General features: G+C 44.3%; 1 protein-coding gene across 2 annotated transcripts in view; it reads left to right on the forward strand.

Annotated features, from left to right (window-relative positions):
- Positions 1 to 24,600, forward strand: part of RPRD2 (regulation of nuclear pre-mRNA domain containing 2) — a 140,242-nt gene that overhangs the window by 69,422 nt on the left and 46,220 nt on the right. For both annotated transcript variants that reach the window (XM_085850061.1, XM_085850060.1), the window contains exon 2: positions 11,164 to 11,293. In XM_085850061.1, the coding sequence (XP_085706187.1) occupies positions 11,164 to 11,293 (130 nt within the window). The remainder of the gene's footprint in view (positions 1 to 11,163; positions 11,294 to 24,600) is intronic.

Below are 24,600 nucleotides of genomic sequence, written 5' to 3' on the forward strand. Positions count from 1 at the left end.
TTACGTCTTGACATTATACATTTCACCGTTCTTTTCCATGTTTAGCCGAGACAGTGCATCAAAGCTTTTACAATCGTGTATGGTATTTAAACATTGGAAAGACCTTTCCTCGATTTGTTGGTGATATACCGGCTTTTTTGTTTTCGAATTGTTTACTTTTTTTTTTCGGTATTCCGCTTCATTCAATACCAAGACCGGTATGTCGATATGAAAAGTTATATCGACATATCGCTGGACCCTGATATGATCTTTGTTTCCTGTTCATTTATAATTATGATACTATGCCCCCTGTGGTGAATAATAGTGGCCATGGAATTGACACACGCACACACACACACTGGGAGAAGGCCCTTGCTGCTCCTAGCAAGTGCCCTGGAAGCAGCAGGGGAAAGAGAGCAGCACCAATATATGGGAGAATAGTGTGTCCAGCCTGTGGGTCACCCAAATAGCTCGGATGGCAGAACATTGGTACAGTTTTCCAGAGGACATGAGTTAGATTTATTGTCTGGGCATGTAATTTTTCTATATATATATATATATATATATATATATATATATATATATATATATATATATATATATATATATATATATATATATATATATATATATATATATATATATATATATATATGGATTCGCTAGATATCCGTTATTGTTGGGTTGTGTGTGTGTGTGTGTGTGTGTGTGTGTGTGTGTGTGTGTGTGTGCACGCGCCTCTGCAACGCGAGGCTCCACAGCACAAACCAGCAAACCGATTTTGATGAAACTTGGTGAACAGGTGCCATATGGGCTGGGAGTGTGCGCGTTTGAGTTTCGTTGCTAAGCGACCACCCGTTGCTATGCAGCAGCCAAAAAACCGCGTTTTAAGAACCCAAACGGTAACTGACGTTGCACGGTTTCTATGATAGGTAGAGCGACCGGACCAACTCCTGCCTATTCCTTGCATCCCCATCTAGTTATCGCGACAGCATAATGTTCCTCTATCTCTCATAGTTTCCGAATGGCAGCTCTCCTCTCAGAAGGCAGAATTTGTTTTATGGCAGAAAGGGGTGAACAATTGGGCCTATCAAAATGTTGCTGATTAGTGATTTTCAGTACATTTTAATTTATAATATTGTCATACAAGTTCCCTGGGTAGTGCTACTGAACCGCAGTAGCCTACAACATGCACATGTTGTATGAGGAAAACATTTATGAACATTTTACAAGATTTTACCACAGTTAAAGGAACTGCCCTTCCCCTACCCTAGTTCCAACAAGCGTCCAAAATGTGAAATTTACAGATAACCCAAATTTCACCACGCTACTGTAGCATGTTTATGTTCTATGTTTTACTCATGCATATTTGTAGCTATGAATATCCTTGTGATTGTGCCAAAACATTCACACCATGGATCAGTAGTCTAGTCTTCATTACTGTTATCAGCATCAGAGTCCTCGAAGTCGACAACCTATTCCTCGACATCAGTGGGCTGGTTGCTGCAGGTTCGCAAGTTGCACATGTCAGTGCACTTCAGGCTATTGGCAAGGCACGTGCAGTCTGGGAGTTTGCACGACCGTCCACACTTGCAGGAAAGCAGTTGCAACACTGCATCCGGTGCTGGAGAACCCTGCATCCACTCGATGGCCAGCTTCCCGTCATCATCAGTGGTCCATCCACAACCCTTGGGTCTTGGAACATAGGGTTGGCATTGCAGACAGCGCCTCCAAATAGCAGCCTGGTAGTTTGCACGGAGGACGTGTATGAAGAGGCAGTCTTCACATGGTGGAAGCTGACTGGACTCTATCTCTCCCCGTCTGGCACAGAAGAGTTGATGTCGGAGTTCATTGACTTTCGTGGTGTTGGTAGACGGCACATACATGTGGCAGGTGACCTCTTGCAGCTTCTGAAAGAGCTCGGTGGATACTTCCCATGAATGACCGAGCTGACTGAAGGCCTCTTGGTAGGTCTTATCCGACTTCATTTGCTTCAAGGCGCCCATCTTTCCCCAGCCTGCAAAGGCACTGACTGTATCACAACCGGAGAACACGTGCAGTCCACCAGGGCATCACAGACACTGTCTCCCATCGATCTAGCAAGCTTGTCAATGTCTAGGAACCGTGTGCGGGTTTGCATACAACACTTCTGATACACGGGGCATGGGATGTCCTAATTGAAGGCAAGACACAGCACGAGGACATCTGTATCTTTGGCAGTGATCACCACAGCCTTGTACCCAGCCTCTGCTGCATGCAGAAGCATTCGGGTGTCTGCTTCCTCCTGTGTGGACTTCAGCTCTGCCACTTCCTCCCAGTGGTCCTTGGTTTTTTTTTTTTGATTTTCCCCCAAAACGTCAATATCTCAGAATGGTAAAATGGTAAAAATGCAAAATACATACACTAAGCTGCTCTTCTGGAATGGTTATCACATATTGAAATAATCATATAGTCCCTACCAATAACTTAGTAGCCCTAAAGTTTGGTTTCCTCAGATGGTACCGATATATGCCTGGGCCCATGGACTAATCATATTATGAACAGATTTGGATATTGGGCCATCTCAAATTCAGCTGCCGATGGCTGTGGCAGCCATTTTCCACTGCCATCAAAAATTGAGATGGCCCAATATCCAAATCTGTTCATAATATGATAGGCTACTAGTGTGCCAAATTTGGTGCTTTCCTCACAAAATGCACAATTGTTATGCTAAGTTGCCCCACAAATAGGAAAAATCTTGCCAGGCAGCGGAACAATTGTATGTGAACCAATACGTCTTGGCAATGAATCTTCATCAGTGGATTGGTCAGAATGAAAAGCATCGTATTCAGTGCTTCAATTCTAGCGGATCCCTCGTTGCCTACCGGTGTGTGTGTGTGTGTGTGTGTGTGTGTGTGTGTGTGTGTGTGTGTGTGTGTGTGTGTGTGTGTGTGTGTGTGTGTGTGTGTGTGTGTGTGTGTGTGTGTGTGTGTGTGTGTGTGTGTGTGTATCTTCTTCTTTCGGCTGCTCCCGTTAGGGGTCGCCACAGCGGATCATCCGTATGATCCGCATAGTGATTTGGCACATGTTTTTATGCCGGATGCCCTTCCTGACGCAACCCTGGTCGCCTCTTACGACACAGGGATATGGTACACCTATTTTAACCGGGGTATACACCGGCCCAGTATACTGGTACTCATTTCGCTGACCTCGGAAGGATGACAGGCTGAGTCAACCCCCTGGTGTATTAATTCAGTGGCCCAACGGGGCTTGAACTCAGGACCTTTTGGATATATATATATATATATATATATATATATATATATATATATATATATATATATATATATATATATATATATATATATATATATATATATATAATATTGTTGCAGATTCGCGCCGGCCGGCGTGCGAGCGGCCACGTAACTCGAATCGCGGCACGTCGCCCACCGGATGGACAATTCCGTCGTGACCCTCTCGGACTAACGCCGGGAACTAGTCACGGGTGGGCCTTTCGGCCTCACCACGATCGTGCCAATCGGCCCCCCGCGTGGGATAGGGTTGTTCGCCAAATTCGACCTACCTAAGTACCCACACGGAGGGTAGACCGGGCGATCGCACCTCGCCGCAGGTCGACTTCGGACACGGGCCACTTTAAGCGACCCGTTCCGTACTATCGGGATAACCGAGCAGTGTTATCGTCAACCTCGACGGTTCCGATTAATTATCGGGCGTATTTAGCCCACGACCAACCCTTTACGTGAAGTAAGATGGAGATTCAATTAAAGAAAAGACGAAGCGAAACGGGAAAAACAGTTCAACATAAGGCACATTTATTCCGCGGCAAACGGAAAGCACACATATACAATTACAACAATTATGCACCAAAAGCAAATGTAAAAGTAACACAACAATTCTGCACAAAAAGCAAATGCAACAAAAGAGACACAATGCAGATCTACTACCGACTACGCGAGCACACGGCAACACTTACACAGTTTTACTTCACAGATGGCGCCGACAACACATATACTCCAAAGCAAAAGAAAAAGGAAGAGACCACCCTCAACTACAAGGGGGCAGACGTGGTCTGTGGGCGCGAGACCGGGCAGAGCCTACCCGTCTTGGCTGCTGCGCTGCTGCTGCCACGCTTCGCCGCCGCCACAACGCGCCCGAGCCCGAAACAGAAACTCTTCTCTCTGTCGCTGCCACACCTCTCCAACTCGCCCGATTCGCTCCGCGCTCGGCGCTTTCAATCTCGTTTCGCCGCTCTCGTCATGACCGTCCCAGGGAGCTCGCCGCCAGAGAGCCAGAGCGCGCGCGATCCAGCAAGCGCGCGCAATGCAGAGCCCAGAGAGAGACAAAAACCTCAGCGTACGCACACCCTAGAGCCTGCGCCTCCTCCTTATATCTCGAGCTCCGCCCGTCCTCGCCTCCCGCCCCTTCTTCGAGCAAGCGCAGGAAACTTCCAGAAGAACGGCGTTTTTTTCTCCTGGATCGAGGCCTTTCTTTTGCCTTTTCCAGAGCTTTTTCCTCTCGCAGGGTTATTCGTTGGGAGGAGGGGGTGAGGCCTTCGTCCATTCTCCCTCGATGAATGCCAGGCTTCTGGCAACCATGTGCTGAGATGGAAATGCGATTGCGGTTGTGGTTGAGGCGGTTGTGATGGTGGTGTGATTGGGCGGTTTTGGTTAAAGTGGTTGTTGTGAAAGCGGTTGTGGAGAAGGTGGATGTTGTGAAGGCGGTTCTGGAGAAGGTGGCTGTGGTTGTCGAGATGCAGTTGGTGGTGGTTGTGGTGGTAGTAATGGCGGTTGGTCCAAAATAAAGATAGTAAAAGAAAAACGGCTATCTTGAAGGGTCGCAGCCCGAATGAATGACATTTATTCCCTCTAAACAACGGGTTTGGGCTAACTACACATATACTTACAGAGATATCTCACCTACGGGACCTGAATGGTGGTTTGCGAATTTCGTCAACCACAACAATATACATACATAGTAATACCTTGACATACGAGTTTAATTCGTTCTGTGACCGAGCTTGTAACTCGGTTTGCTCGTATATCAAAACAATGTTCCCAATTTAAATTTCTTAAAATACCATTAATCAGTTCCAGCCCCCCCCCCCTCGGAATACTCGTAAGTTAGTGCATTCGTATGTCAAGGTATTACTGTGTGTATGTATGTATGTATGTATGTATGTATATATATATATATATATATATATATATATATATATATATATATATATATATATATATATATATATATATATATATATATATATATATATATATACATATACATATATATATATTACTAATAACTATTCACAAGATATTCCACAAAAAAAACACTGCATACCGAGGTTATACTTGCTGAGACTAGAAGGAGGAGGCGGTTTGATGGAGCTCAACGAAGTGCACAGATCAATGTGTGTCGGACTTTCAGAGTATGTGAAAAGCTCAACATAATATCAGATGAGATTTGTACACGAGCAAGAAAACAACAAACTAGAAAAGGGATCCTTAATCCATTGAGCAACAAACTTCCACAAACAGGTGCAAATGAAGGATACGACATAGGAAAACGAAACACAAACAAACACAGCATCAAAAAGAAATGTCAGCAGATATACTCTAACAAATGGGTGAATGTCAAAAGAGCAGGAAAAAAAAGAAAAAAAAAAGAGCTTGCAAGAATAGGGATCGACAAGGAAGGCTCATTGGAATGGCTAAGAGGTCAAATTAGTTGGGATGGCGAATGAGTCATCAGCAATGCTCAAGGCCAAGGACATTACGCGAATGCCTTTTCGAACAGGCCCTTGCTGTCAGGTCAGGCCAGATTAGATCTGTGACTTGCTATACACGTACCATGTAAACCTAAACTAACCTGTTTCATGGTCGGATTATCGACGAGTAAACCATCTCTCCCACCAGGTTTCCTGGTGAACAATGTATGGAGATGGACACCCAGCAGGATTAAAAGCAATACCTGTCAAAGGGCGGAGGAGCTAATTGTGAGCTATCTGCCATCCATTTATAGTGTCCAACTGTGTCTGCAGACATCCTCCTGCAGTTGGGTTACTTTTTTTTTCGTTTGTTTTTGTGTAGAAGGTTGGTGGCAGGATTTGCACTATGACCACAATAAAATGCTTCATTATGCAAAAGCCACAAATGCAAAGAAAACTGAAAGCCCAATCTGTGGGAGTACCTCCATGTGCTGCTGCCCTTCATAGGGCAGCTCACCAGATGATGCGATTAGTGCAAACCCTTCGGTTCCCACATTCCTTGAAAATAGGAGGAAAGCATGGGGTAAACTTCCTGGGTCAGATTGCGGTGGTGTGTGACGGAGTGGTGCTGAGGTGTTTTCCACTTAATGGAGGTCTCCTTGGGTTAACCTGAGGTGGTCCTTTCAGGTGGGTGCCTGAAATGTCCTATCCCAAAGAGAGGATGATCACCAGTCTTATCTGAGCTCAAGCATTTGAACATCGGTAATGCAGCACTCTCTCGAGGTTCGGAGACCGAATAGTGGTGAGATCATGGCGGGTGGATACACCTACTATTAGGCTGGTCACTGATGGTTAAACATGCTCAATGAGTTGTTGTAGCTGTGTCCAATAAGCTGACTCTAATGATAATTGAGGAAATGAACGAGCGTATTAGGAGACAAAGGATTCGTCACTCCTTGGGTGTTGTTACCCTGGTCTCTCTTCATGTTCCCACGTGGGCGAATGATCTTACCATGGACGCACGCATTCGATGCCGTGCTCGAGTCTGTAGTTAATGAGTGCCCCAGGTGAAATACACTTCTAGTCTTGGGGGATTTCCTTGCATCGACTGGCACTGATAGGGATGGTTATGAGACATGCGTTGGTCCCCATGGGTCTGGACCTGAACCAGAATAGCACTAAGTTCCTTAACTTTGAAAGACGTCGTGGACTTAGGGGGGCTGGTTCATGCTTTTAGTGCCCACAGGCTCATCGCTGGACTTGGTATTCCAATGCTGTTGTGGCAAAGGAGATTGACCATGTGCTTGTTGATGCTCACTGGAGAATGATCCAGAACTGCAGAGTCTACCGGAGTGCTCAGTTCCTCAAAACGAACACAGACTTGTAGCAACTCTGCAATTGCAGCTTAAGTCCGGGAGAATGATACCATCCCAGCCAAGGCTGGATGTTGGCAAGCTCAAGGATGAGAGGATAGCTGAGGAGTTTATGAACAAGCAGAGTGGGGATTTGGGGTGTATGGATGCTTTGTGAAATCCTGAAGAGTTGTGGAGTGCCTTCAATACCACCATCCTTTATGTTGCCGGTGGATATCTGAACTCATGGTCGGCCGAAGAAGAATTTGTCTCAAGGGACACTGGATTCTATTGACCAGAGTCACAGGGCCAGGCTTAATGACAGCTGAGCTGTTCAGGGAGTTGAGGCATAAAACTGTGCACTGAGGGTTGATAAGGAGGCCTATGTGCAAGTTGCTTGTGAGGGGTTAGAGCATCACCCGTGAATAAGTGATTCTTGTCCTGCTTACACTGGAATTTGCGCATTGCGTTTCTCCAAGCACATCCCTTGGTGTACTGCATTAAGAGCAGAGGGTGGTGGGCTCTTGACAGAGGAGTCCGAAGCGAAGGCCCGCTGGGCAGATTTCTTTGAGTGCCTGCACCAGGCTGACCCACCAGCTGTGGAGTTGGATGTCAGGGGTGTTAGTATCCATATTGCCGACCCTCCATTCAACTGTGACCCACCTTCGTTTGTGGAAACACAGGCTGCGGTGAACCGGCTGAAATGGGGTAAAGCTCCTAGAATCTGTGGCATCCATGCTGAACTTCTCAAGGCTGGTGGAAATGCTATACTCGTGTCATTGCATGCAGTTCTGTGCTCTGCCAGGAGCACAGGCATCATCCCAACTGATTGGAAAAGGGCCTTGTTGTTCCTCTCTGGAATGGGAAGGGTGATCGCCAGGACTACAACAACTACCGAGGGTGATGCTGCTCTCAGTGCTGGGCAAGGTCTTTGCTCGAATAATTATTGATGGGGATCGCCACCATCTGCTTAAGCGCCAGTGCCCAGAGCAGTCAGGCTTTACACCAAAGAGGTCAATGATTGACCGTATCCTTGCTCGTTGGATCCTCACCGACCGGAGACGAGAGTTTCGGCAGGGGCTGCTTGCAGTCTATGTTGATCTCTGCAAGGCATTAGATCCAGTGAATCGGGATGCCCTCTGGATGATTCATGGTCTTTGTGGGGTGCCACCCAAACTGATCAATCTGATATCTGAACTCCACTCTGATACTGAGAGTGCTGTGTGACATGGTGATACCATCCCCAACTTATTTCCAGTTGTTACTTGAGTTTGTCAGGGGTGTGTACTGGTCCCCCCCCACCCCCCACTTTTCAGCACTTGGAATGGACTTGATTCTGTGGAGGATGTTGGAGAGATCAAGCTGCCGTGCATCATTTTGGAATGTCAAGAGATCTGACATTGATTTAATGGACTATGCAGTGATCTTTGTGGGGACTGGATATCTTTTTGGGGACCCTTGAAGTGCTGAATGAGAAGTCTGAGCAGCTGGGATTATGGGTTTCCTGTGTTAAAATTAATATCCAGGCTTTCAATGACATCCTGGATGCTGCTATTTTGTCTGTACCTGTTTGTGGTGGTGGTGTTGAAGTCACAGAGAGATTCACTTACCTTGGCAATGGTATTCATGTCTCCGCTGGCTAGGAGCCAGAGGTCAGTCGATGTCTGGATCGGGCCTGGGGAGTCATGGATTCATTGGATCATGGGGTGTGGCGCTGTCGGTACCTGTGCAGGAGGATGAAAATCAGAGTCTTCACATCCTTGGTGCTTCCAGTCTTGCTCTGTGGATGTGAGACTTGGACTCTGACCAGGGATCTGAGACGGAGACTTAATTCCTTTGGTACCAGGTCTCTTCGGAGAATCCTTGGCTATCGCTGGTTGGACTTTGTGTCCAATGAGCGGTTGCTGAGAGTCTCAAATGAGATTTGTTACCTGCATAGTCTATGAGCGTCAGCTGTGGCTGTATGGACATGTGGCTCGTTTTCCTGACGCTGATCCTGCTCACCAGATTCTCTCAGCGAGGGAGCCTCATTAGTGGTGGAAGCCAATGGGCCGACCATGTGCCTCGTGGTTGCAGCAAGTTGATCAGTATCTCAAGGAGATGGGGATGGTCCAGGCATCTGCCTGGGGGGATGGCCAGACAGAGGACCCTGGAGTACCGGCCGCAGCGACGCGCTGCTCTGGCGCATGCTCCCGTACCTGACCTGACCTGACCTAATTATGTGCAGGGGTAAAAAAAAGAAATAGCCCAAAATTTTGAAAAAGCCGGACTCTACTAAAAATGAATTTGACAAAATCATATATTGATGTTTAACTGCTTTACAAAAAAGGTAAATATTAACATTGATCATTGCACATTTGGAAGAAACCATCTATTACATTTACTTTGGACAACTCTTACAAAAGGATATGGATCACTTTGAAGAAATGGAGAGAAATTTTGAAGCAGCAAAGGTAGCATTTGGAAGATTTTAAAATGTCATGAAAAGCCAACTGACATCATGTCTCAAAAGTAAAGTTGCAATTGGTGTGTTTTTCCAGTAATGATGTCTGGCATTGAATGGTGGTCTCTAATGAAAGATGCAGGAAAAAAAAATAATTCCATGTGGAAAGATGCTGCCTTGGCATTACCTTTAGGGATAAGAAGTGAAATTAATGTGAGAAATCAAAATTCCTTGATATTCTGTCACAATCAAAATACTGAAATGGAACTGGGCAGGGCACATATCACGAACGGACAACCGATGGCCAACAGGAATTGTATAACTGGCAACGCAGAGAAGTCTCTGGAAGAAGAACAAGAGTTGACCAGAACCAGAACAAGAAGAACAAGTTGAAATTTTTAACCCTTTTTTTAATTTTTAGATTTTTTTTTTTAACCTCGACCTTGTGTGTTTGTGTGCAGGATATCTCAAAAAGTTGTGGACGGATTCAGATGAAATTTGGTGGACAGGTTGGGTGTGCGACAAGGACAAATTCGATGTTGGTGTCGATTCGGATCTGGATTGAAGAATTTTAAATCCACCAAGTTTCATCCGAATCCATCCACAACTTTTTGAGGTATCGTATTGTATATTAGTTTAGCCCTATCTCTCAATGGTGAAGAAGCACTTAAATATTCTAGTAGCCGGATCCAGATCTTCACCAAAATCTAAATCGGTTCGTCCTTCTCACTCATCCTTCCTGCCCATCAAATTTCATCCGGATCTGTTCACAACCTTTTGAGATATCCTGCACACAGGCAGACAGACAAACAAACAAACAGACAGAGAGGGGTGAAAACATAACCACCTTCATTCTGTGGTTGAGGTAATCTGGTGTTTCTCCAAAATTAGTTGTTAAACACATTTAATGTTTTGGTTTGTGACAACAGTTGGTTGCCTGTAAGAATACTCAAGATCGCTCACCTATTTAAGGCAATCTTTGCTTGATGCACTGCTTTGACAAAACCTAGAGAAAGACTCTCATCCTCAAAGTGTACAAATGGTGTCCTGTGAATTTTAGCTGGTTTGATGTTATCCATCACAAGGCACAGTCTTCCACAGCATGCACAATTATGTTTGCAGCTATTTTGGTTTTACCCAGAATTTTTTCGTTTTTACCATTGTTGTTATCACTTCCTGTAAAACAAATTGCTTGCATTTGATATTGCAAAACTACAGCAATTAACTTATTTTAACATTTTCTTCAGTTAAAAAGTCAATGTCACTGTGAACCCTCCTTGTACATAGAAAATGATTAATATCTGTGTTGAGTTTTGCTTGTGCAGGAATGGTTCTTCCTGATTGTGGGGGGAGGGGTGGGTGAGATTTTTACTTTTCCTTTTTCTATTTCCCTTATTTTTCTTCAATCTCCAATGGAATACTCACCTTGTACACGGGAAGGCACAAATATACATTGTGCTCTAATGAAGGGTAACTTGCTACTTTGATGGTTTTAGAATTGCACAAATTCCAATAGCTTTTTAATTTTTGAATTCTTGTTTTTTTCATTGCTTGCAATTTGTTTCATATTTTGTGCAATAAATTTGATCGTTATGCTTGTTTGATGTCTTTTCCTTGCATGTTAATCTAGTTGTGAATATGGTCTCTCGTAACCTTTTATATATGAATTTATTTTTCAGCACTAATTGATCATCGGCTTAACCTGCTGTACTTGGCGAACGACGTTGTACAAAACTGCAAGAGGAAAGATGCAATAGAGTTTCGGGAAGAATTCTCACACGTGTTTCTGGAGGCAGCTACGCTTGTCAGGTGATTTAATTGTGATAAAAAAATTTTTATTAATATTATTGTTCTTAGTCATCTTTGTATATGTCGAAGATGTTGCTTTCCAACCTGAGTTGCAAACACGATGTTTCAATGGTCCACACAAACATGAGTCTCTGTGCAGTTAGCTGCCTTATTTTGGTGTTACTTTCCTAATAAACAGACCGTAATATATAATGCAGATGGAAAGGTGAGAGGGCAACATCACATGCTGCCAAAAGCTATCATCACCCCCATATTTGCTGGCAGCCGACTCGTGATAAAGCCCTCTCCCTCATGACCCATGCGTAATGACAAAATGCACAAAAGAAGAATTTTTTTTAAATGACACTATTTTTTTTTTTTTTTTTTTTTTTTTTTTTTTGTATACCTTGGTCGAGGCTCGTATGAGAGCTAACACACAACTCACAGCAAGGAGGCATGAGACAAGAGGGGCGGGAGTGGAAGGGACAAAACATTGGGGAACAGACACAGGTGAACTGTGGAAGGGAGAGGGATGGGGATGGGACGGGGAACATGGCGAGGGGAAGATGGACATTAAAGGGACTTTCAGGAAGGAAAGCAGGAGAATTGAAGGAAGTGGGCTTGGGTGGATTATCGGGGGTAGAAAAGATCGAGGATTTGGTTGGGGGAAGATAAGAGGTGGTGGTGAACAGCTGTTTTGAAAGCCTGGAGGGAAGAATGGGAAAGAATAGAGTGAGGAAGTTTATTCCAAAGGCGGGAAAAAAGAGGAATGAAAGAGTGAAGATGAGCAGTGATTCGTGATTTTGGTAGTTTTACCAGAAGGGGGTTGTTAGCGGACCTTGAGCGCCCTGTGGAAATGTGGTTGGGACAAATCACAGAGAGAGCAGGGGGGGCAAGGCTGGAGAGGAGTCGGTAGAAGACAGAAAGACCACCGACCAACCTGCGGTGATTGAGTGAGAGGCCCAAAGACTCAGCTTCATTGCGGGAGATGCCAATGATCTTAAAAGCCCTGGTTTCGACAGCGTGAAGTCGAGAAAGGTGGGAGGCAGGAGCACCAGCCCAGAGGGGAGAGCAGTACTCCATCAGGCTACGGACAAAAGCTTTGTAAGTGGTCAGGAGCTCAAGAGGGCCGAGGAAGGACTTTGCACGACGGAGGATTCCCAGTCGGCGACTGGCTTTTGAGGCAAGGTTGGAAATGTGACTTTCCCAGGAAAGGTCATGGCAGATAGTGAGACCCAGAAGCTTGAAAGAAAAGACTTCTTCCAGAGGATTGTTGAGAAAGTGGATGGGGGGGTTTTGTAAACGGTCCTTTCGAAGAGACATAGTGAGAGTGTGAGATTTGTCTGGATTGAAAGACATGTTCCACGTGTTGGACCAGTTTGTGATTTTATCCAGATCTGCAGTGAGCGAAGAAGCTGCTGCTTGCCGGTCTGAGGGATGACAGATGGTACGGCAGAGGGTGGAGTCATCGGCAAAGAGAAATAGAGGATTTTCCAGAGAGTCCGAGAGATCATTGATGAAAACCAGAAAAGAACAGGGCCCAGAACGCTACCTTGAGGAACTCCAGCCTGCACAGGAAGAGGGGATGAAAGAACTCCATTTAGGGCCACACGTTGACTGCGACAGGAGAGGAAGTCTGCGAGCCATGAGTGGAGATGGCCTTGAATACCATGGGAAGAGAGTTTGGTGAGTAGGGCAGGGTGCCAGACTGTGTCAAAAGCACGTGATATGTCCAGGGATACGGCTCGGATTTCCTGTCTGGCATTGAGGACCTCCATCCATTGATGGGAGAGCAGTAGCAGCATATCTAGGGTAGAGTGACCTGGTCTGAAACCAAATTGATGATTGGAAATCAAGCCATTGGAGAAGAGGAAGGATTTCATGTCTGAAGCGATGATGGATTCCATAACCTTGCTGATGATTGGGAGAAGGCTGATTGGTCTATAGTTACAGGGATCTGTTTTTGCACCTTTTTTATGCAGGGCAGTGATGTTAGCAGATTTCCAAGCAGATGGCAGATGACCTTGGGAAAATGAGAGGGTGAATAGAACAGAGAGAGGGTGAGCAAGAACAGAAGAGCAGGCTTTGAGGACACGTGGGCTGATGCCGTCTGGACCGGTTGCAGAATCTGACTCGAGGTTTGAAAGCAAGCTCTCCACCTTGTCAGGAGAAAAGGATACAGAGTCCAGGGACAGTTGGGTGCGACTGGGTAAAGTGGGTAGAGATAGTGATGGGTTTGGGACACAAGATTTAGCTGCAAACACCGAGTTTAGACATTCAGCTTTATCACGTGTGGAATCAGCAGTGCGGCCATTTGAGGTAAGGGAGGGGATGGAGGGGGAACATACACCAGAAACAGATTTGATTAAATGCCACCAGGATTTTGAGGAGGGAGAGAGGTTTGAGAGTTCAGACTTGAGATGAGAAAGATGTTGTTTTCTGGCTCTCCTGAGGGTAGCTACACACTTGTTCCGAGCTTTGTGGAAAGAACTGAGATTGCCCTCAGTTGGGTTTGCTTTCCATGAGGCAAAGGCAAGTTGTTTCAGGACAACTGCCTCGCCACAAGCTTCAGTAAACCACGGGCGGAAAGGAAGGTTAAGACAACTGAACACGAGAGGGGATAAATCTGTGCATGAGGGAGAGCAAGTTTCTTTGAAAGAATTCCCAGGATGAGTTGATGTTTGAGAAAGTAGTGATAGGAGACCAGTCTGTAAGTTTGATGGCTGCTCGGAGACCCTGCCAGTCGGCTTGAGTGAAATGCCAGACTCGACGGCGGTGATGATGGATTTATTACAACTGCAAACCTATAAAATGATGATTTCAAAAATTATTATAGATATACATGGAAATGTACAGTTAAATGGGGATCACACCACCATTCTGATAAAATAAATAAAGGATCAAAAGATGTAAAACTTGAAACAAATCTAAAACTAGAAAGAGCAATAAAATGACCGTTTTTACAGCCATTTTTCCCTGCCGTGCAGGGGTTAGGCTTTTTCTTGAGGCAATGTTTTTTTATGGCCGGATGCCCTTCCTGACGCCAACCCTGGTCGCCTCTTACGACACACAGGGATATGGTACACCTATTCTAACCGGGGCATACACCGGGACCAGTACACTGGTACTCACTTCGCCGACCTCAGATGGATGACAGGCTGAGTCAACCCCCTGGTGTTAATTCAGCAGCCAACGGGTCTTGAACTCAGGATCCTGGGATCCCAAGCCGCCACCCTAACCACTAAGCCAACACCAGGCTTAAAACTAGAAAGAGCAATGGAGATTGCAAACCTTTGCCAGGATTTGGTTTGTGTGGTGTATTTTGTGTGGCAAATAAAAATGAAGGACTTACAAAATTAAAGGTTATTGATTGCAAATGAAAGGTCTAAACAGTCAAGGGTTTTAAAAGGGTGAATGGGGTCCAAAGGGTGTAATTTAAGGTCTAAAGCATGGGTTCCCAACCGTTTTGGCTGTGCGTTCCACTTGGGCCTTCTAGTGTAGTGGTGTTGTACAACCAATCAACAAGGGGTTAGAAATACATGAAAATGTGAAATTATTGATTAATTGATTTACTTTCAACCAGTCATTTGGAATGAAAAATACTTAACAACACAGTTAATGGAAAATTTGAGCTTGTTTGTTTTTTGCCAACGAGATCATCAGAGTGGGGTGATCTCATTTATTTATTTATTTATTTATTTATTTTAATTTTTTGGTGGCAGCACATTTCAGATCATGTTTTGGGCTCCTCAGCCTCAACCTGTGTTTCATTTTGATGCCCAACAACAATGAAAATGTCGATTCGCATAAGAACATAGTTGGAAATAACAGCAGCATTTGAAGAGCAGGTTCCTCGACTTTCGTAGGACTGCAGCATGCAGAACCAAAAGTTACACAGTCTTCTCACGTTACACCTCCCGTGCGGTTTTATCATATTGGAAGTCGTTGAGGTCCTCCTGCATTCCATTTCCTGCCAGTAACCCTTTAGGTAAGGCCCCAAACGGATTGTGCAGGAAATGAAGGTCCTCTTCCTTGAGGTCTGGGGAATATTCTATTAATTCCATTGCCAGCTTACCAAGATGCTCACAGGCCAAAGCCCTGAAGTTCTTATGAGGACGTACTATCCAGTTCCAGAACCTCTGACACAGTTGCAAACATGGCAAACCAGCCTGAATGTTTGCTCTCCACAATCAAAGTTTCGTGAGAAATGCTCTGAGGTTCGACATAAATTCGCAAAACGTCGTTTGGAAGACTCCGGTTGAACCCGTTGAGGGCTTCGAAGATATTGACAAGGGAGGCGAGATGAAGAACGAAGGAATTATCCTCCAGGGCGGTAACAACATCTTTACACTTGCTGCTACTATTGAAGAACTCCAGAAGCTCATCCCGCAGCTCGAAGACTCGTTTCGTGACGTTTCCGCGGGAGAGCCAGCACTCTTCCGTACGGAAGCGTAGTATGCTGTCCTCGGCTCCAAAGTCCTCACACAGCAATTTGAACAGCCGAGTACTGAGGACGCTTGATGTCACATTGTTGATCATTTTGACCACAAACGACAGCACGCTTCCCATTGCTTTTGGAAGAACCTTGCATGACAGAGCAAACCGATGAATGATACAGCGTGCGGAGCCACTTCCTTGTCACAAGCTTGAAAACCGGATTTCCGTCCCAACATCGCTGGTGCATCATCCATAGTACAGCCTTTCAAGTTGGTCTATTTCAAAGCCATGCCTCTTAAAAATGAATCCATGGCATGGAAGACATCATCGGCTTTGGCCGTGGTTTTCAATGCAGCATTGAACAGGAATTCATCTTTCAAGCCTTCCTTTCAGAAATACTGAACAAATACAAGAAGCTGTGAACAATTCGGGACATCTGTGGACTCAAGTTGTATGGTGAACCCAACTGGAGATTTGTGAATCTCAATAACGACCTGCTCCAAGATATCCAAGAACATTTCTTCGATTTGGCGCTGCACTGTGTTGATGGAGAGTGAAATTTGGTTCAGTTTCTTTGCAGCATCATTTCCAATGACAGAACGCACCATTTTTTTTTGGCTGCCGGGAGGATGATATCCTCTCTAATAGTGTGTGGTTTCTTCTGTTTGGCAATCATGAGTGCGACCTCGTATGAAGCCTTCACTGCTGCATTGGATTGCTGGTGAAAGCTCCCACCTGAATGGAGTCGTTATTTCTTGAGGGATGTTTCTTTCCGCTTGAAAAATTCAAGATCTCTGTTCTTATCACCAAGATGAGCTTTTTCCATATGCCATGAGAGAAGGCTTGGCTTCAATGAGCGGTTGCCGAGTGTCTTCAGGCAAAGCACACATTGCGGAACTTCAATGACGTTGAGAAATGAAGTGAAACCAAATTTCAAGTAATCCTCTGAATACTTGCGTTTGGTCTTGCTCATGATGCTCACCGCTGTGATCTGAAAGATGAAATGAGATGATATAATGAAATGAAATAACGGGAATCAATAATTAAATGAAACAATGGGGAAAAAAGTGTCAATGAATGAAGAATGTCACAAAAAAGGTCACACACAAAAACGAGGAGACTCGGGAGAGAGCATACCTCAGGTACGCAATGCCTGATCCCCGAGAACATATCTGGCACAATACATTTTTGGAATATCATGCTATATATCGTTTTTGGCCCTATCTCTCAATCGTGAAGAATAACTTCAAAAATTAAATAATTCTCGTGTCCACATTCCAATTTAGATCTTCAGCAAAATCAAATCAATTGGTCGTGGTCACACGCCCAACATGTTCACCAAGTTTCGTCCGAATCCGTCCACAACTTTTTGAGATATCGTGTTGTATATTGGTTTAGCCTGATCTCTTAATGGTGAAGAATCACTTTAAAAATTCTAGTCGTCGGATCCGGATCTTCACCAAAATCGAATCGGTTCCTCCTTGTCACACACCAAACCTGTCCACAAAATTTCTATCTGGATCCGTCCACAACTTTTTGAGATATCCTGCACACAGACAGACAGAATGGGGTGAAAACATAACCTCCTTCACCTTCGGTGGTGGAGGTAAATGAAAAAAAATTCTGTTACTGGAAACTCAATGGTAACTGTAATGCAAGATAGATATTGTTACGAATCTGCGCCCTTTGGCGTGCGAACAGCCGCTTTAGCCAATGGCGGCCGTCTCGCCCACCGAACGGACAATTCAGTCGTGACTTTCCGGAACAACGCCGGAAACCAGTCACGGGTGTGCTCCAAGCGCACACCACGGCCTAGTCCACACTCTACCCGCGTGCGACAGGGTCAATCGCCGAATTATCGAAATACCTAAGTATTCGCGCGGGCAGACTACCGAGAGACCGTACCTCAGCGAGGTCTGCTTGGACACGAACCGCTTAAGCGGTTCGTTCCGATCTGGGATAACCGAGCGGTGTATTATCGTGGGACCTCGCTGGACCCAATTATTTTATCGGCTATTAAAAAGCCCGCTATTATTCCGAAGGCAAGATAGCAGTTCAATGGGGAAAGAGGACACAATACAACGAACGGGTTAACATTTAAACACGCACATTTATTCACACACGTATGCAAAACACTAACATGCACATATACAGAAAAGCAATTAAATTAACGGGAAGGGACAAGATGCGAGCAAGACAAAGCACTACAACCGTCTATTATTTATTATTCACAAGCACTTAACAACAGTTCTACTTGCAGACATAGCGCCACAACATTCACACAAACAAACAAGGAAAGACCCTCTTAAAGACAAGGGGGTCAGACTGGGCCCGTAGGCCTTTATAACGTGGAGCTTGGCAGACCGAAGGAGTTCCACGAGACCGTTGCAGGTTACCTCCACCCTCATGGTGCCTCGATGGGGCGACCCTCAATGCTCCTTCCCCACGGCAGCTAGCGTAACCACGGTTGAGCCCAGGCCTTGCCAAGTGGCCGGGTGATTCGGGCCTCAGCCGGCGACGCGTTGAGAGGAACGAACCGGGTTTGATTCTCTTCCAAAGTTGATGCTCTTTGTAAGAACCCGTCCGTTCCTCAGCGATGCTCGGACTGTCCCGAAGCCCGATCACCTCAGACCGTTTGGCGCTGGCTGGCGAGCTCTCTCCGGCTCTCTCCACACTAACGTGCAGGTCTGCGTGGCACAGCAGGTTTGGCCACGCTCTCGGCTCGCGTGTCCTCCGCTCTCCTGGACTTCGCATCCAGCTGTGTTCTCCAGACTCCAGACTTCACCGACTCACTCCACCGACTGACTCCGAACCCAACTCAACAACCACCCGCTTCTCTTCGCTCCTCGATTCGGTTCTCTCCACGCAGCTCTCCACGCATCCAGCACGCCTTTATTTCCAACGCTCCCGCCCCTCCCCTCGCGGCGCGTGGAGGAAGAAGAATTCGCTGCCCTGGCCCCAAGGGGGCGGGGCGCCGGGCCCATTTTTCGCCCAAAAACAGGCCCCCACTCTACATCACCTTTGACCCCGGTTCGATCTGCCCTTCCCCCGTCCCGAAGCGCGGGAAAGCAGGAGGGAAAATCCCATGCGTGTTACTGGAGCTTCTTCTTGTTCTCCATGGCGGAGATGTTATTCGCTGTGGCGAGGTTTGTGGTGTGGTTGTTTGTTGTGGTGGCGTGGCCGGTGGTTGGCGTTGTGGTTGAGATGGTGGTTAGGTGATTGGCGGGGTGGAGTAGGTGGTGAGGCGATGTTGGCGGTTGTGGGTATAGTGGTGATGATGGCGTGGTTTGTTGAGATGCGGGTGTGGTTGTGGTGGTGGAAAGGCGGTTGGTCTGAAGAGGTTGTTGAGAGCGATGTTGGTGGTTGGTCCAAAATAATGATAGCAAAAGAATAATGGCTAACTCAAAGATCACAGCCCTTTAAACATCGGTGGGGAAATCTATCGGAACACACACTTCGCGATATAACTGATCTTGGGGATATCCTTTATGGTGTCCTGTGAATTTCCACAACCGTAACAATATATTAAACTTGAAAAGTAAAAAAAAATAGACGCAAAAAAGCACATGCACCAATGTCTTGGATCTCCAAGGTCTTCATCTACCACCTGAAAACTTGAAATGTACCGCTGGTGATACGTGTTCCACCGGTTGGGAACCCATAGTCCACAGCAGCGTTTCTCAACCTTTTTACCCTTGTGGAACCCTTGAAACAGTTTTCATGTCTCAGGGAACCCCTGCATAAAAATTATTATATACCATTATTAATATCTAGCTCTTTTATATTTTTATCGTATTTCACGTGGTAAATATAACGTATTTTTTCGGATACCTGGTTTAAGGAAAAAATTGACCCCCTTTTTGTCAAATTTATTGGCAATGAAAAAAAAACCATACTGCTCGTTTATGAGACCTCACACCGAGGTTTTAATTCACACAAAAAAAATCTTTTTTTTTAATTAAAAAAAAAAACACACCTCATGTAACTTGATAAACAAAACTTAAACAAATAAAGCTGAAGCAATAAAGGTAAACAGAAGAACTAACCTTGAGGGAGAGAGAGAGAGAGACTTTGCGCTAGGAAGCACAGAGAAGATAGATGGACACCGTGCATGCGTCCCGTACTTGAGTCAGTCACTCAATGATACACGAATCCGCCCCGTACAGGACATCCACTAACCAGTGAGGGCAGTTTCACACTGGCGCCACATAGACATCGTTAAATACATTCCCTATGGTTGTTATAATTGTAAATAATATGAGGTTGAAGCCTCTATTATAATAACCAAGGAGTTTCCAACAATATGCCGTATGTGTATAGTAAAATTACGAATATTAAATCGAACAAAAACTACTCAAAAATACATTAGCCTATTTATTACTGTTTCTCGCGGAACCCCGAGCGACCTCTTGCGGAACCCCGGTTGAGAAACACTGGTGTAAAGGGTCTGAATTGTCTCGAGCGTCTTAAAACGTCTAAACGGTAGAAAGGAGTGTAGGATCTAAGGCAGTGCCTTCTCAGCCAGATTTATCAGATGACCCACCCGTCTGGGTATTTGGTCACCTTGACCCTCTTTTATCTCTACAAGGGTTGGAAAAAACCACAGGAATGGGGATTTTGAAAAAGTCACTTTATTGGGTTTATTGAAGTGGGGTTTTTATTTTATTTTATTAGCGAACGCAGTGAGCTTCATACTTAACGCGTGCATGTGAGAGAATATGAAACAACAACAACACAATACCCCTGGCTATTTGGAATCCGTGTCGTTAGCTATGACCTTTTGCTTCCGGTTGTTTTTAAACGCTGTGCGGTGTATAAACACGATTGGGTTATATTTCTATCTTGTGAATATTACTTAACCCGTGCACATGAGAGAATAGGAAACAACAAAAACAACACAATACCCTGCCAATTTTGAATCCGTGTCGTGACCCTATGACCCTTTTGCTTCCGTTTTTGTTTTGTTTCTGTTTTTTTTTTGGTTTTCCGGTTTTTGTCATGGGGAATGATGCATGCCAGGAGATAAAGGCATCGTCGGAGACGTGAAATACCCAAATAATATCAGACATGGTGTATATTTCCTCCACTGATTTTAATAAAGATATCTCCCGCATCATCAAAAAATAATTTTAAATCGTGATTTACGTTATTTGATCGCTGATTCCGAATCCAGGCCGAAGTAACCGGAAATTGCGTATACAGTTGTGAACAAGTTGTAGGTAAAGTCAGAAGCGAATGTAAGAAGAATACTACGTTCACTTCTAGTATTAATTTTTTTAGATGAGATCCTGTTCTCGGCGGTGTAGTTGTTGTTGTTGTGAAGGTAATGTTGAGGTAATTTTTTTTTTTAGATGAGATCCTGTTCTAGGCGGTGTAGTTGTTGTTGTGAAGGTAATGTTGAGGTAATATTTATTTTTGCAGATGAGATCCTGTTCTAGGAGGTGTAGTTGTTGTTGTGAAGGTAATGTTAAGGTAATATTTATTTTTTCATAGCAAAAAGACGGTTTAATTTGATATATGTAAGAAGAATTCTACGTTCGCTTCTCGGCTTTGCCTATTCCATATTATTTATTTATTTATACCCAGGTGGGGAAAACTGGCTGTGCCCATTAGTACCAACCCTGATTACAGGAGTAATTAAAAGGCTGGAATCTGGGCTATTTTTATTTCCTTCTTGTTCACAACATGCAGACAGCTCACGACCCCTCCCCCCCCCACCCTCTTCCCTCTGGAAACCCGCTCACCACCTTCTTTGGAGTCTTGGCCTGCCGTTTGAGAAACACTGGCCTAAGGGATTTATGGGCAGATCCGTGATCTTAAAAATGGCCTCAAGGGTATAAAGTGGTTTTAACATCGAAAAGGTATGTTGTTCCAGTACGTCTCAAGGTCTAAAAGGTATGTAGGTCATGAATGGCAGTAATTATCCCCACACATTTTGGAAAAAAAAACATATTCTGCTCCTGTCTGTCTGTCCATCTGTCATGCTATCTCCTCCTAAACAATTGGACAGAAATTCATCAAACTTGGTAGTTATGATCACCACATGGCAAGTAGGTGCATGAGCAGTGTCATTTTTGGCCCTGCCCCCTCGGGTGGGGTCAAAAGGTCAACTACCTAAAACTACCTCTAATCTTGTATATCTCTAATCAGGATATCTCAAATAGTTGTTGACTGGTTCAGACGAAATTTGGTGGAGTGGTTTGGTTTGTAACAAGGCCAAATTTATTAGATTTTGGTGACTATCCGGATATCGACCATGAGGCATGCCTCGTGCCCAGAAAATTATTTCCGGGGCACACCTCAATGGGTAAAGTGGAACCACTTGAATTCATTCGTCAATAATATGCTGAGTGCTCATATCAAAATCCACAATCCCAAAACTAACCAGTTTTTGATTAATATACATTTTAATTATGTTTCATAAAAACATCACCCTCTCTTGGCCAATATTGGAGAATTGTGTATATTTCAGTGAGAAAATGTTATGGCGGTGTTATTTTGAATATTGTCTCTTGCTTGTTTCCAAAGCATCAACATTTCAACATTTGGTTAATTTGGGGATGGGGATAGGGTTTGTGTGTGGTGGAGGGGGGGGGGGTGTTTGCAGATAATAGGTCTTTCATTCGAAATTCATTCTGGAAATTGGACTGTTATGCAGTTTTTACATGAGCAGCTTTGGGTGTGGCTGGGAAATTGCATTACCTCCCCCCCCAAAAAAACCACCTCACCCCCTCAAATCCCTGTCCCTAAAGCCTTGTTTGCATTATTTCAATGCTTTCAATATGATGAATTTCCCCTCAATTAGTCATCATCGCACCATTTGAAAGCCTTTATCCCTGAGCAGGGGTCAGCTTTTTTGCAGGCTCCAATCATGGTACCCTTTCTTGTGGCAATGTTTTTACTTTCGGATGCCCTTCCTGACGCCAACCCTTTAGTCGCCTTATCGACCCTGCAGGGATAATTACCAGTATACTGGTGCTCATTTTGCCAACCTTCGGAAGGATGACAGGCTGAGTCAAACCCCCTGATGCTAACTCAGCAGCCAGCGAGGCTCGAACTCAGGACTCCAAGGATCCCAAGCCACTGCCTTTACCACTAAGCCACACCAGGCTCATTTCCTCTCAATTACTAATTTTATAATAAATTAAAGCTATCATTAGGTACGTTCCTGCATTCCTGTTGTTATAATTTGGGTTTGATAAAATTCGTATTATAATTATATAAACTTGTGATGAAAGCAAATGTACACTGATTGTGATGCGATACAATTAAATTACTGGCTGTAATGTTTTTCATGAATAAAGCCAATCAATTTCCTTTAATTTCTTCAATTTTGTTTTTGAATATATGTATGACAAAACAAGGGAAAAAGGTGTGACACTTCTGTGCTCATTTTGCATTGCTGGTCACTGTTTATTTCTTCTTCTTTTTAATACATTAAATACACAGTCGTACGCCCCAATACACCTTTACAAAAAAAAATCCTGCTTTTACTCTTCAACCCAAACAGGACACTTGTATGAATCAACCAGAGTTGATAAGCATTCTGTCTAAGGTTATGTGAATTCTGATGAACAAAGCAACTTAAATTATAATGTAGTTCAATAATTTTATTGAAAAAATAAAAAAAATGAATCGTGTCTATTTGGAATAATGTCTAAATGAAAGTGAAAGAACTGACAACCAAACAAGGAAACATGAATTTGTTCTTCATATTCACCAAAATACCAATCTGGTTTTTACTTTATAATTCCCTCCAGGTGTTTATGTGAAATGTGCTGTGCAGTACAAAATGTTCACTTGTAAATTGAATCGGCCACATTTATTTCAATTATTCCTCTTCTGAATCATCGTTGGCTTGTGTGGCTTGTTCATTTGGCAAATTTTCACAGTCTGCACACTTGCACAAGCAGCTTTGGAAGCTGCTTTTCAAAACAACTGCATTTGCCTTGGGTGCATGTGTTTTTTTTTTTTTTTTACATGTACAATGAGTGAATTCCAGAATACTGTCAAGTGCTCGGGGCAGATCCATCCAATGGATGGTGATGTCGTTGTACGCAATTTTCCAACCTCTACCATGGGGAGATTGCACATCTGGGCACTACACCAAGGCTCACTTGGTAGATGGCAGCCTGGTAGTTTGCTCGCTGGAAATGCTGTGACAGTACATCCTTGTTCGGAGGCATTGCAGTCTCATCAGCAGTACCCATTTGAAAGAGGTTATACCTGCAACTTTGAGGGTATCCATAAATGTATAAATTGAAAGGGGATTAATATAATTTTCTTGGAAAAAAAATACAAGGATGTAAGTAACATTAATATTTTCAGAGAAGAGCACTTTGTGGAGGGCAATGGAGACGATATCAGCCTCTGCTTTCCTGACGATATCAGCCTCCAGGGGGATCATATATCAACTTCCACCTTACAGCACAAGATCGGAATTTCTGACAGATACTTCTGGAAAATCGCAAACAGTTTGAAACTGCACTATAAAGGTGCATTATGCACTGTTTTCTCAGACCGACAATGTCCGTGGTTGATGCCATGGAGGCCGTCATTGCTGTTCCTGCACAGCCTAATGTTCGGAGTAATGATTATGCTCGTCGGTCAATTGAACATGGCTAGCTGGTCAATCTTGCAACGGTGATGTTGATTCACTAATAAATGTAAGAGCGATGATGTACTATTTCCCAGCCTCTTTCCATAGTGGACCCGGCAACAAAAACGGACGTCTTGCTTCATTTTTCATGAAAACTGGTGGAAAAATTAACTGTGGATTTGCAGGGTCGAATTCTTCATATTTTTCTTCTTTTTATCATGTGAAATGCACGCTCATCCATGACATGCATCATGAAGGAGCAAAATAATCGGCCATGTCTTTTGGTCTAATA

This window comes from Eptatretus burgeri, chromosome 12, assembly GCF_056783735.1.
Source record: "Eptatretus burgeri isolate ZD-2024b chromosome 12, Ebu_testis_v1, whole genome shotgun sequence".
In the NCBI taxonomy this organism is placed as follows: Eukaryota; Metazoa; Chordata; class Myxini; order Myxiniformes; family Myxinidae; genus Eptatretus; species Eptatretus burgeri.